Raw genomic sequence first — 14,107 nt, 5'->3', positions numbered from 1 at the left:
TCCGGTTAGTGCACCTTCTCCTTACCTTTGAAAGAAAAAAAAAAAAATATATTTTTATCTAATCCTCTAAAGAAAAAGCTCGTATTAAGAGTTTCTTCATTGTGAGAGTTTTTATTCCAACTTTTCTCTTTCTTTCTCTCTCTCTCTCTCTCTCTAAATACCCCTTTTAGAGTTTTTTGACTAGTCAAAATTTTAAAAGTGGTCCAGAAACTCTCATTGTGCTCCAAAACTCTAATTGCTAAACACCTTAAATATTGTGTGGGATCTTATTAATTTTCTTATAAGGTGTAGCTCTTAAATATTAAAAATTTTCTTAATATTTGTTAATATAGATTTAAATATTAATGGTCAGATGTGTGTTTGAAAGACAGGTCCAGATTATGTATAATTGAAAAATATAAACAAAAAACTATTCATTAATTTTAGTTTTCCCCCCATATCTCTTATTAGAGATACATCAAAACTACATATGTCCAAATATGTTTTGGCACATAATTAAGATGTTAAAAACCTCACAAATATGTTTTTCTTAATAAGTCCATTTTAATTTTTCCGAAACTTTCATCCGGTATATCATTTTACTAACAAACTCAGTAGCTAGTATTATATTTATTTATTTGAATAGTTATAAAGTACTTATTTGATATTACAATACGTATTATATATGTTAGAGATTTTTTTTTCAAGGAAATTATTTTCTTCAAGGAAATTATTTTTTTCAGGGAAATTATACATTCAACCGTTCTCAGCAAAACTAATAATTAAAATGGAAAAATTAGTCAATATTTAAAAAAGGAAAAAGCTATATGCAGCCCTAAGGGCTGTATATAAGAAGCTAAAAATGGAAATAAGTTGCATTAACTGATCATTTATTAATGCAAAATTTTTCCATAAATTCACAACTTATTTTCATTTTAAGTAGTGTATTTATGTCTTATATACAACCTTAAAGGCTGCATATAGCATAACCCTTTAAAAAATTATTGGCGAAATTAGAAATGAAATATTTACAAAAAGAAAAAGCTATACCCATATAAGAAGCAAAAAATAGAAATAAGGACTGAAAAAAGAAAAAATATAATTATTGGCGAAATTAGAAATGAAATATTTACAAAAAGAAAAAGCTATACAGATATAAGAAGCAAAAAATAGAAATAAGGACTGAAAAAAGAAAAAATATATAGTCCCGGCGGGGCTCGAACCCGCGACCTTCGGCTCATAAGACCAACGCTCTAACCAACTGAGCTACGGGACTTAGTTATTATATCACTCAAACATTTCCAATAAATCCTTAAACTCTTGAAGCGTAGAAAACAAAGCATCCACCTCAACCACGCGTTACCACTCCATTTGATGAACTCACGTACTTCCCTCTTTTGTACGCCCCCAGAATTCCTCCTTTAATTTCCCCCACAGAGTTCAACTCTCACACTCTCTCCCTAATTCCTATTTATAAGCATTTAATTTCATTTCATTTAAATTTCCCCCACTTCACATCTTCACATCCTTAATTAAAATTAAAACTTAGAATCAAAATATCAATGATCTGTCTGTGAAGCTTCAACATATTTACAAATGACGGTCGGATTGTGCAACGCCAACCCAGTGGTCCACGCTAAGAAAGATAGAATCGCCCGCACCGAACAACCCCACCCTGTTGACTCTTCCTCTGCTGTTGATCCTCTTGACGTTTATGATATCCTTTACTCTTTTTTTTTTTCATCATCACTTTTTTATTTTATTTATTATTATAGATATATATATTTGTGAAAAATTTAAATGAAGTTGTTTTGTTTATAATTTATTTCTTTAACTTTGTTACAAATTATGTGAGGGATATAAGAGATCCAGAGCACCCATATTCATTGGAGCAGCTCAGTGTTCTTTCTGAGGAATCTATTACTGTTGATGATAATCTTGGTCGTATTTTGTGAGTTTTCTTCATTTTTTTATGTTTTTATTTTTATTTTTTTGTGTAGTATTGTATTAATTGTATCTGATTGAATCATGTTCAATTAAACTTTTTTTTTCTGTTGTACTTGAAAATTTTTTATGGTTAAAATATACCCAACTTTTGCCAGAAATTGGTCAATGCATTTATTATACAATTCGATATGGTACAGTTGAGTGTATGAGTATCTGTGTATCATGTGCAGGGTACATCGAAGCTTATAGTGAATAATGAGTAGTAGATATTGGTTTACATTTGTTAACTTTAGACTAATCTTTGTGTTAGCTTATTGGAGTATGCTTATATTTTTTTTGATTTATATGAGCCACGAAAGCAGTATAAATTACAAAGGAGAGGGTGGATTCGAACCTGTGTCCTATTGTTCACAGCACGTCAATCTAACCATTAGACCAAGACATATGTAAAAGTACAAATTACAAGTGTATGCTTATAATTGTATTATGATACATATGTAAAAGTTGATATAGTTTGATAGCAACAGTGTAAATGCGGTTTACATTTTTGGGACACAAGTGTTTTTCGGTTTTTTTCTCTAGTGTTATTTCTCTTTTCCTTACTATTTTATATTTTTGGGGGTAGGAAACAAAGGATGGACCATAAAAAGCTGAGTGGATATTGTTTTGTTCTGGAAAATTGGCAGATTAGGTACTTTAGGTAGTGTAGGAGTTGATATAAAAATTACCTTATACTCTTTTCATCCCATGTTATGCACTCATGTCTTATGCTAACATTACTTATAGGTAGAACAAAAAGTAGAGACGGAACACAGGGAAAAGACTCATCAAAAGTAGGGGACTCTTAACAAATTCACCTGTGTTAGCATTCTAGTCATTATACTGCTTTCAAGTTTGTTATTTTGAACATTTGAAGTCACACTATGGCCGTTTCCGGTCAAAAAAACGTCATATGAGGTTGTTATTTGGAAAAAAAATTATTCTCCAATCTAAGCATAAGAGTTTGATTCGCACCTAACTATGGCCGTTTCCCAATGTTTTATGAGAAACTGTCCATTCTTTTAGTGTACAGGTATCTGTCCCCTGTAGATAGATCATAGAGCCCCAGAAGACCTTTACATATCTATTTTGTGCCCTGGCAATCGATATCTGTACCTCGCTGATTGAGCATTCACCACTTGTCCTATAACTATTCTTTTCCATCTTCACATGCTCAATCAGGGGAAACACACCGATACAGTGCACTTGAAACTTCATCAGATACACCACATATTCTTCTTGCGTCCATTGCAACATTTTCGATTGTTTGCTTCCTCACTAGGGGAAGATCAATGCCAATATTAGTTTGTAGTGGATTGTAGTAATAGCTGCTATACGCAATTTCACAGCTTACTTTGTTGCTACTCTACTTCAGAATTGATATCAAAGATCGTGCTGGAGAATGTTGTGTACTATTTCATATTAGATTAGCCTGTTTTTTCGCCTCCTGATCCCATGCATTGTGATCTTGTTCAACAGGATAACTTTCACCCCAACCATCCAGCATTGTAGTATGGCAACTGTTATTGGTCTGTGCCTAAGAGTTAAGCTAAAGCATTGTTTTCCACCACATTATAAGGTGAGTTGTTCTGCCTTTCCCATTTGCTTGAACTTGTTATTATGCTATGTTTCATTATTTCTTGTTTTGCTTATGCTTCACATAGAATGCTTATGGCTGAAAATGGTACTCTTAATCTATCACATTGAAAGAACAGTGTCTCATGTAGTCATCTTGCCATTAAGAGTCAACAATCTGGAGGAATAAGCCCCTACCACTCTGTTCTCCTCAACTTTTCTTTGTTTATTTCAGGAATTAAGTTCAGATAAGTTAAATTCAGAGCTAATAAGTTGAAAGAAGTGAGAATCAGTTGAGAAAAGCATCCTATATAAGAGCAGTTCTAGTACTTTAAGGGTCATAGTACTAGTTGAGTTTGATGACAATTGTCAATTACACTAAGATCAATTTGTGCATCTCTACTCCATAAATGATAGGAATACTTCATCCGTTTTTTTTTTCACCCGCAACACTTTCCTAAAAGGGAAATAATTAATTACTTGCAACACTATCTATTTTTGCTTTTCCTTTCTCTCTATCTCTCTCCAATCACATGGGCCCTCTCTTTTTTTCCTCTCTACCTTTCTCATACCCCAAAATTGCATTGGAGTTGATGAAAAAAAATAGTGTTGCGAGTAAAAAACCCTGAGGAAGTACTAATATTTTACCTGATTTAGACTGACATGGAACCTTGACTTGTGAGGCTGTATTCGTAAGATACTAGAAAGTAGAAATTGTCAATCCTTGTAATTCTACTAGCACCTTTCTGCTGTTAAACAGATAATTTCATTTTCCACGTATATCAAGCTACTAACATGTTCTTTGGCTCTCTTACTTTTGATTCTATGTATTTGGAGTTCTGCATGGTACCCTGTGATTTCTTGATTTGGTTGATGTGATCATTATTTCACAGATTGACATCAAGGTATCCCCTGGCTCTCATGCAAATGAAGAATCAGGTGAAGCTTGCAGATAATTTAAATTTTGTAATGAATTTATTAATAATTTGCTGGATGAAAAATCAAGGGATATATAAATATCTTCTTTGCACGTTGTTCATGTGCTTTGGATTTTCTTTTTTTCGACAGTGAATAAACAATTAAATGATAAAGAGAGAGTTGCAGCAGCCCTAGAGAATCCGAACCTTCGCCAGCTTGTGGACGAGTGCCTCTCTTCTGATGAATTTTGATTAGTTCTAGTGCTATGTTTCTGTTCTGTCACCCAATGTACAGTTAAACCCTTTGTAACCTTGTACGGAATGTGAGACTTTCGGTATGTAAAGCAGTAAAGATGTAATCGTTTTGAAAACGTTGTTTGTAAGCTGAGAACTGTATGTAAAGCAGTAAAAATGTAATCGATTTCAAAACGTTGTTTGTAAGCTGAGAACTGCATGTATTTTGCCGTCTAATGTAAAATGCCTGTTGTGTTAATTAGGGCATGGATTTGATTCTTGTCAGTCATTAAGCCTGACATAATTTGTTCAGTTGCTGACTTGCTGCCTACAGTCTACTGCAATTCGGCCATTGCAAGACAATTAACAGCTGAAATGTGAAATTTCTTGTTCTCCTTCGATCTTGCAATGACTGACTAAGTAAAGACAGTCAAATGTGGGCTGCCAAAAGAAAACAAGTAGGTTAATCATTAGGGGTATTGATTTTTTGGAAGTTTAAGGAACCCCCTCAAAAGCTTGTTGGTATAGAGAAGGGAAAAGGAAAACATATATGCATTGGTAGGAAAGGCATGTTCTCTTCGGCATAAAACAACTGAACTGAATAGTGATATGTGAGAGTAAAAGTACTGTCAAGAACTGGTCTGATCTGAATTGAAAATAAGCTGGAGAGAACAGGCCCGAAGTCTAATGTAGAACAACTAATCGGGTTTCAAATATGGGGAAGCCTTAAGCTTCAGCTGTTTTCGAGTCTCATTAGCACGGAAAATGGCTAAGGTTTTGGGAAAGGGAATAGTTCAGAAACGTGAAAACCATCAATGGATTTTCATGCTTCACATTCGGAATTGACGAGGATAATAACAAAAATTTTAAGAGGAAATTACGTTTGAGAATGAACAAAATTACTGTAGTTATTGGCGTGAGATTTTCTTCACAAAGCTACCTATAAAATTCATTATTACCACCTACCAAGAGCCGTAAGAAGATTCCGATCAAATTAGTTCAAAGCATATTTCATGATAAGACCTAGTATTCTGAGCTGCAGAATGGCTACAGCCATGCTCCCTTGCATATAAGCAAAATACAACCGAGGCACAACAAACTAAGTTGTGTTTTCTCTTGTTCTAAGCAAAGTACAAGCACTTATTCGTTATGAGTTATGACATTAACATTGCTGGTGGTCTGTTTCTGCACTTACTCACCATATCTATCAGTTTACAATATGTTGTTAATGCTACCTAAAATGGCTCGGGAGCTACTTCAGCTTTTGAATGTCCAATTGCAAGAATGGGTTGCACCTGCACAGGTATATCTCGACCTGCACATACTTGAGCAGCATGACATGGCTTGTCGTCAAATCCCCAGTATCTAGAAGCCTTCACATCATCCTCAGCCATTAATCTTGAAAATTCCTCATGGTCATATTCTAATGTTGCATTCCCACCAAACTCCTTTGGAAGGTTTTCCACGTCAAAGTAAGACCTCATCAGCTCCGTACTGTCCTTGTTCTTAGGGTAAACAAACTTCACCTTCTGAAAAGTCTTAGGATCCAGGAAATATTTTACAGCCTGAGATATGTAATGAACAATTGTTATCAGATAACTTCAAGAAATTTGGAGGAGAAATAGCTTAAGCCGTTTCCATCATATATTAAAGCAAAGATCAAGAAATTAATACACATAATTGAGAACAAGAAGACACTTATTTCATTTTCTTACTAGTATTAATGCATCTTTGGAAAGAGAAACAGGGACAGAAAGTAACAAAATTCAATGCTTAAAAGTTTGATCAAACTACAAGAAACCATGCACTGGGCTGAGGATAGGAATATGTGTCTGGCTACTCCGTACACCAGACTCTTCAGGGCTATTTGGATGAGACTCCAAAACTAGGACTACTTAGATCAGACTCTAGCACAAAGATGATTATGTAATGCAAACGAGAGCTGGTATGTTTTATCAAAGGGAGAGAGGTGCTTAACCAATAAGTTTCAACAAATAAACACAAACGGTAGGATGGCACTGCCCCCCTTCACAGAATGGCAGCTTATGCTATTGATTTTTATAGAGATACTCCCTCCGTCCCTTAATAGACTTCCCATTTAGTCAATGCACGTTTTGTATCGGTAACATATTTAATTACATATTAGTAAACATTATGAAAGTTTAATTGTCCAAATGCACAAAATGAGACAAATCAAACAAGACCCTACATGACTATGTTTTATCTAATATATTCGAATTTTTATATGAGGATTTTATTTACCTATGAATAGTTGCCAAATTAGAAATGGGAAATACATCAGGAGAAATAAACAACAACTGAAATGCATATGAAGCATAACTAACCCTCCAAAATGCCTGAAAGATCCTTGGTGGATTGTAAAGAACTGCTATACCAAGTCTTTCAGGATAATGGTTCTGCAAAATATTAATGATCTCTCGGGTTGTTCTGACTGATACATTGGTGCTCATTGAAAAACCTGTATAATCTATCAGCCAGACCATCTGCTCTTGGCCCTCGGGCAGGTTAAGAATGGCATTCTCTAACAAATAGACTAAGTGGCGGATATTTCCTTCTCCTGATGTGGTGTTCTGCAACATAGACAGATAAGTTCAGCTTTACAAAATCTAAGCATAAACTCTTTCCAGAGGACAAGACAGAACTCTGAAGATCAACCTGCTTCCCCGGCCTCATTATAAGGACAGCTCTTCCTTCACGATCATGAAAGTTTGCCCGGGAAACCTTTCCTGTCTCCCCTTCATGTGCAACTTCATGCTATAAACAAATATGAAAAAACAAAAAATCAGATAGTACAAACATTCTCATAGAAAGCTTCAAGATTTTAAAAGCTCCGACTATGTACATGTACATGCTGCAAGAGCATTATGAAATATATAATGGTCAAGCTCCTATGGATGATTCCAAGTGGTGCCAAAATGTGAGACCATACTGACTTCCATTTCAAAATTATACTTGGAACTTCTCATGATACACAGTTTGACAGAATTTATTACACTAAGAGTTTCACAGAGGGTCAAGGAAACACATGGATAACAAATACGCTTCACAATGCGGCTAGCTTCACATTCTTGATATTCGTCTCCTCAATGTACAAGTTCTCAGCAGTAAAGCCAAGAAGTAAGGATCAGCTAAGGAGTCTTATCATATTAAAAGTGAGTTACACATGCTGGTTCAGCAATGTTAAGAGTTCTGCAAATATGCCATTTCAGTTAAAAGTGAACAGTAGATCTATTGTTCTATTGCTTTGGATTATAATGTCCTATTTCAAAACAATAGCATATGGTCATTCGATTTTAGATTTTCAGGTCAAGTGTCAACAGAAAGCAACTTCATTGTTATTACAGGTTAGGCTGCAAGAATCCAATTCCAACTGCCCCCTGCACACCCCGCTACCTTTGCTTAAAATTAGGGTAATATTGGTGTTAATTAAAATTCTTTGAAATAGAACTATAGAAGACAAAACCACGTCACTTCACCGTCTTAGTAGTGATAAAACTTTGCTTACATATGCATCGCACAACAATAATAAGTTTACCTCATAGTTGCCAACATGGCATTTAAGTTTGGAGTGTAACATGACAATACCAACGCAGATAATAAAACCAATTTCCATCTTTCTTAATATTGATATTAATCCTCAGAAACTTGAAACCAAATTTTCCACCCAGATAAAAAGGTCAGATCACTAGTAAATGATAAGCACTTACTAAAACCAAGCAGGCAGTGCCGCAGGGATTAGATTGATATATTCACCTAATAATTTGTGTTAACAAACTATGTCTGTCTTACCCAGCGAATTTCCTCGGGTTTGTACATGTCCCTCCACTTCATTGTCTCCTCTAACATTTTCTTCGCCTTGTCAACATTCCAGTTCCTTGCTTCCAAGTATCTTCTTAGGCAAGCATCAGTACAGAACTTTGAATGACGCCCAGACAGTGCTCCTAGAGCCACCCGAAGTTCTTTGATCTGAACAGGGAACAGTATGTCACTTGGCAACAAAGAAGTTTAATGTGACTTGAGAAAATGCCCACATGTATTTAAATCTCTAATATCAATTTGATAAGATGAATGGTTTGGGTTATCTACAAAAACCTTCTAAATTTCATATACTGACAGACTGCTATCTCCAATGGTTTTCTTTTTTCCCCCACAAAAGAAATCAAACAATTAACCGATTGGAAAATTGCATGTACAATAAATAAAATACTCGATAATGTTAAAAAATTGTGTGGGTATTAATGTTACTCGGGATCGATAGAATGAAAAGGAGGTTACCTTTGCATCTCGATTTAGGGGGTCGTTTTCATCACGGTTCTGAGAGCTCTTCCAAAGAAACATCTTTGATCTACAAGTATGGAACAGCAAATTGACACTACTATTAACCAACCAGCCGAAAACATAAATTTACATCAGAAAATCAATATGGACAGCAAATTATACAAGCTATTACCTTAAAATAAGAATTTGCAGTACTATTACAATTTACAACCTCTTCACAATATACTTCAGGTGACATTTACTTAAGTGGTCAAGCTCGCTAACTTTGACCATCAATATGTCAAAAATTCTATAAAATTACAATGTAGCAATTGTGCATAATTGATTCATCTCAATTCTCACATTATCCCCTAGCATTATCATTCTATTGTACTTGTTACTTTATTAGTAATAGTCAAAATTCACAAGGATCAACCTCAAAAATCGATATTCCGCCGATCTTTTTAGACTAGGGTTGAACTGATAGTCTTAAAGCCAAATTTACCAAATTCCACAGCAGAAAAAGTACCACAAATTTTTGCAATCACAGTGCCACAAAAAAGGTAACTTTGATCTCTTACGGCTTTTAACCCTATACTAGCTCAACTAATCTTGCCAAATAATATACATTATTTTAATTTTTCCTTTCTATTTAGAACTATAATGTCATGATCACCTATATAATCTCCTAACAACTCCACCAATAATTTGACTAATAATTGTGATAAAGAATGTATTAACAAATTAATTAAAAGAAACTCTTAACTTGATAGTGATGTATAAGATGTAGTCACCAAGAGAGAGTCCAACACTAAAAAGTCCAATACTCTAGAATCACTTATATAATTTTTTTTTTTAAAAAAAAGGAAAATTTAGCGAAAATACTACCATCTGCATAAATTCAATAATCTAAACTAAAATTTAAGACGACGATCAACAATAATCAGGAAAAAAAAGACGGAAGAAAAACGAAATTCATGCATTAATACAAAGAGAAAAACAAAAGCAAAAATTGACAAACTTGATATAAAGAAAATGCTAATAGAAATTACAGATCTAAAAAAATAAGCTAATGAGGGATTAAAATTGAGTTAAAGTTACGAGCTAAAGAAGTGTACCTGGAATTTAGGAGGAGAGAGAAAAATGGAAGAAGGAGAGGAAGGTTAAGCGTCAGAGAATTGAGTAAAGTTGTACTTACGCAGAGAGTTAATTTAGTAGTTTGACTGCCAAAATTTTGAGGAGAGAGAGAGAGGTGGGGAGGAAGAACGTGAAAGTGCGAAGGAGGAAGAGATGGAGGAATTTAATTATAAATTGAATGCTATTGCTGAGAATTGAGATTCCAATTAAATGTGAATCCGCCCACTCACATTGTTACATCACTCGTTTAGAGCGAGTCTATTTATTTAATCTTCACGAAGATAGCGACTCATTACTCATTAGTCACCCTTGTTTGTCCTCTGGTGGGTCGTGCGTTAATAACGATTACGCCCTTTTATTTTGACACACAGTTCAATTCAGTTCAGTTTAATTAATAAAATATTTTGGTTCGGGCATTGCTCTAGGTTGGTACCATTTTCAAACTTGATTTGCATTTTTTTCCATTCTTATTAAAATATATTAAAAAAAACTCAACATTTAAAAGGTACAAATATAATAATATGAACACCATGATTAAAAGTTGGTTGAGATGGTAAACTCATCAGTAGAATATGGTCTTAATATTATTCCCTTCTCAAAAGGTGTTCTGAACTTGTAAGTAGAGCTTGCAAAAGGTGAAGACGTGCTTCGTGTCATATATAAACTAGTGAGTGTCTCATGCGATGTCACGAGTTATTTCTTTTTTGTAAATATTTATCTTGCGAGGAAAAAATTAACGTCATAATTTGAATAATACAAGAAATTGAAGTAAGAGTTTATGTCTACGATTGTCTATTGTCATCACCATTAATGTGTTAGGTATCTAACCACTTGTGTAGTCTTTTAATGAGATATAATTACAATACGTTATATTTTATTTTGAAATACTAAACAATGATGTTATGTTGGATCAATGGTTAAGCTTTCATTTTTCATTTTAAAGGTCACATGTTTGATACATTGTAATCACACAACAATATTTTTTTAGATGGGGGTTTTGAAATAAAAATAGAGCATTTGTATTAGAGCCTTACAGGAGTAACAGAGGTGTCATGTAGCGTGTATATATTATCATACACGCCTTTTAATATATTTGTATAGATCATATAGATATAGATGGTTTGGAAAATCCTTTCAACCCATCTAATACATGTGCCATGTTGCCCCATTAAATTAAACATGTTGAATATCTCAACAACTAACCCACTTTTTCTCTATATGATTTGTGTCGTGTTGTCTTGTTAAACTATTTTTTGGTAATTTAAACTAATTTCTATATTGTGTTAAACGGGTCAAGCGTGTCATTTTCGTGTTGGCCGGAACACATCAACACTAACCCAACTCATTTAATAAGACATGTCATGTCGTGTTGACCCGTTTAACTAAATGGGTTGGAATTCCTCAATAGTCCTAGCCCATTTTATCTCTTATGCGATTAGTGTTGTGCCGACTTTAGCCATCTCTAGTTATAATAGCGAAGTAGTTTTTAGGCACGTACGCCTCAAGTAATTAAATATTTAATTTAGGAAAAATTCACATGAATAATCCGAACTATGAGCGATCTTCCAATAATAATCCCAACTATGGATTATTATAGTATAATCTAAACTAATTGCAACTCTTCCAATTTTGATCCCACTTGACCGGCAACCTGTTAATCAAGTTAATCAAATGATTAAACTTAAGTTTTTTTATTATTATATTTAACAAATTTAATTTAGTAAAAATTAAAAAATCAGAAATTAAAACATAAAAACAAAAATCAGAAAAAAAAAGATCAAAATCTAATTAAACCCAACCCTCTTCCCCCTCACTCTCTCTCCTCACCGTCTCTCTCTTCCCCCAACCACCTCTGCCACCACCACCGAACCGGCACTCCTCCCCACTCTCTCTCCTCCCTCGCGTCACCACCGGCACCACCACAGACCTCCTCTCTTCTTCTTTTTTTTTTCTGGATGGGTTTGAATGGGTTTTGGGGTTGGGGTTCGAATGGGTTTTCGGGGGTGGCTAGGGTTCGAATGGGTTTTTGGGGGTGGCTGGGGTTGCGATGATGTGGTTGTGGGGTTTGAACGGGTTCGACGGTGGGCGGGATCGGGGTTCGAATGGGTTTGACGGTGGGCGGGATGGGGGTGCGATTTGACGGGATGGGGTGGCGGTTTGTGGGTTCGATGGGGTGGGGTGGTTTGAAGATGGTGGTGCGATTTGAAGGTGGAGGTGGTGCGATTTGAATGGGTGGGTTGTTTGGGTTGATTTGGGTCGATTAGAGGTGGTGGTTCTGTGGGGGGTTATGGGTTCGATGGGGGTGGGGTTGATTTGTAGGAGTGCGGCGGTAGGTGGTGGTTCTGATAGTGGCTAGGGGGTTCGAAGGGTGTGGCGGTGCGGGTGGTGTCGGTGTGTGGTTCTGGTGGTGTCGGTGTGTGGTGGTGCTGGTGGTGTCGGTGTGTGGTGGTGCTGGTGGTGTCGGTGTGTGGTGTTGGTGGTGGTGCTGTGGTGGTGCTGTGCTGGTGGTGTTGGTGCGTGGGGTTAGTGTGTGATGCTGGTGCGGTGGTGCTGCTGGTGCGTGGTGCAGTGGTGTTGGTTGGGGGTGGAGCCGTGTTGTGGTGGTGGTGTTGTTGGCTTATGATGAACTGGTGATGATGATTTATGATTGATGATGATGATTTATGATGATTGAATAATTAGATAAAAAGAAAAGGAAAAAAAAAGAAAAATGAATTTAACCTGTTATAACAAGTTACAATAGGTAAATGGAGTGATATGGGAAGGTAAATGCTTTAGTTAGGATTATACTAGAATAACTCATAGTTAGGATTATTATTGGGAGATGCTCAATAGTTAGGATTATTCATGTGAATTTTTCCTTTAATTTATTAATATTTCACTTTTTAAAATAATATTAAGTATCACTTGGTCTAATGGTTGAGACATTAGTATATGCTTGTGATCTCGAGATCAAATCTTACATAATGCATTCAATAAGATTCAATCCCAAAGCATATATACCAATGTTTTAACCACTAAACTAAGTGATATTTGATGTTATTATTTCAAAGTAAAATATTAGTAAATGAAAGATATAATTACCTGAAGTGTAGCCCTGTACTAAAAACTAGTTATATATTGGCAAAGGTGGGGGGACACCAAAAAATTGAAAAAGGAAAAATTGAAAAAGAAAATATAAGAAACAGACTTTATTATTTTAAATAATAATCAGTAAAGAAAATACAGAAAATTAACTTTTCTATTTAAAAAAAAAGAAAAAAAAGAAATAATAACTACTAATTTAACTTTAATAATAATTTCGCATGCATAAATGCATAACGCGCGTATTAGACTATACACAACTTTCACCATTAATATATCTAATAGTCTTGTTTTAATTTCATAAAGCATTAGAAAAAAACCAAAAGTTGATTAACATTTATTGCTAACAAGTGAAAAATTATCATGTATGAAAAATTATCTCTCACTCCACTTCAGTTTTATGACTAAACTAGTAGAATTCATTAACTCTCACTCCACTTTCATTTATTTGAAGGTAGTAGAATTCATTAACTCCTATGAAGGAATCAATTGATAATATAATCAGTTAATAGTAACATGAATAATAAAATAATCCATAATAATACAAGTATAATACTATATATTGTGGTACTTTAATTAAATTTTTTAATAATTACATAATCAGTTAATAGTAATATGAATAATAAAATAATAGACAATAATATAAATATTTAATATAAAATAATAGACAATAATACAAGTATAATACAATATAATCATTATGATACTTTAATTAAAACTCTAATAATAACATAATCAGATAGCTAATAGTGATATGAACAATAAAATAATGGACAATAATACAAATGTTTATTGATCATTGACTATTTGACCTTATTGGAACTTATTGGATTTGATTAGACCTAATTGGAACTTATTGCACCTGACTGAAACTTATTAGACCTTATTAAACCTGGTTGGAACTTATTGTACCTGAT

General features: G+C 34.4%; 2 protein-coding genes and 1 non-coding gene across 3 annotated transcripts; 1 reads left to right on the top strand and 2 right to left on the bottom strand.

Moving 5' to 3' along the window:
- Positions 1-1,181: 1,181 nt before the first annotated feature.
- On the bottom strand, positions 1,182-1,255 carry TRNAI-UAU (transfer RNA isoleucine (anticodon UAU)). Its single transcript has one exon. It is a non-coding gene; the product is annotated as a tRNA-Ile (tRNA).
- Positions 1,256-1,378: 123 nt separating this feature from the next.
- LOC104895022 (protein AE7-like 1) lies at positions 1,379-4,950 on the top strand. Its single transcript, XM_057395469.1, has 5 exons — positions 1,379-1,698; positions 1,827-1,930; positions 3,445-3,544; positions 4,434-4,479; positions 4,609-4,950. The coding sequence occupies exons 1-5, from the start codon at positions 1,576-1,578 to the stop codon at positions 4,707-4,709; spliced, it is 474 nt and encodes a 157-aa protein (XP_057251452.1). The 5' UTR covers positions 1,379-1,575; the 3' UTR covers positions 4,710-4,950.
- Positions 4,951-5,674: 724 nt separating this feature from the next.
- Positions 5,675-10,341, bottom strand: LOC104895021 (uncharacterized). The gene is made up of 6 exons (XM_010681416.4): positions 10,088-10,341; positions 8,988-9,057; positions 8,502-8,678; positions 7,368-7,466; positions 7,037-7,282; positions 5,675-6,256 (listed from the first exon to the last, which is right to left on the bottom strand). The coding sequence occupies exons 2-6, from the start codon at positions 9,048-9,050 to the stop codon at positions 5,927-5,929; spliced, it is 915 nt and encodes a 304-aa protein (XP_010679718.1). The 5' UTR covers positions 9,051-9,057; positions 10,088-10,341; the 3' UTR covers positions 5,675-5,926.
- Positions 10,342-14,107: the final 3,766 nt, after the last annotated feature.

This window comes from Beta vulgaris, chromosome 6, assembly GCF_026745355.1.
Source record: "Beta vulgaris subsp. vulgaris cultivar EL10 chromosome 6, EL10.2, whole genome shotgun sequence".
NCBI lineage: Eukaryota > Viridiplantae > Streptophyta > Magnoliopsida > Caryophyllales > Amaranthaceae > Beta > Beta vulgaris.
The sequence above is the reverse complement of the archived record's forward strand: the minus strand, read 5'-3'. Positions and strand labels throughout refer to the sequence as shown.

Excerpts from the sequence above, each read along its gene's own strand:
- LOC104895022 (XM_057395469.1), top strand. The coding sequence starts at position 1,576 with ATGACGGTCGGATTGTGCAACGCCAACCCAGTGGTCCACGCTAAGAAA. Across the intron at positions 3,545-4,433 it reads GTTTTCCACCACATTATAAG|ATTGACATCAAGGTATCCCC; the intron begins GTGAGTTGTTCT and ends ATTATTTCACAG. Across the intron at positions 4,480-4,608 it reads TCATGCAAATGAAGAATCAG|TGAATAAACAATTAAATGAT; the intron begins GTGAAGCTTGCA and ends TTTTTTCGACAG.
- LOC104895021 (XM_010681416.4), bottom strand. The coding sequence starts at position 9,050 with ATGTTTCTTTGGAAGAGCTCTCAGAACCGTGATGAAAACGACCCCCTA. Across the intron at positions 7,283-7,367 it reads TAATGAGGCCGGGGAAGCAG|AACACCACATCAGGAGAAGG; the intron begins GTTGATCTTCAG and ends TCTATGTTGCAG. Across the intron at positions 6,257-7,036 it reads TCTTTCAGGCATTTTGGAGG|GCTGTAAAATATTTCCTGGA; the intron begins GTTAGTTATGCT and ends TACATATCTCAG.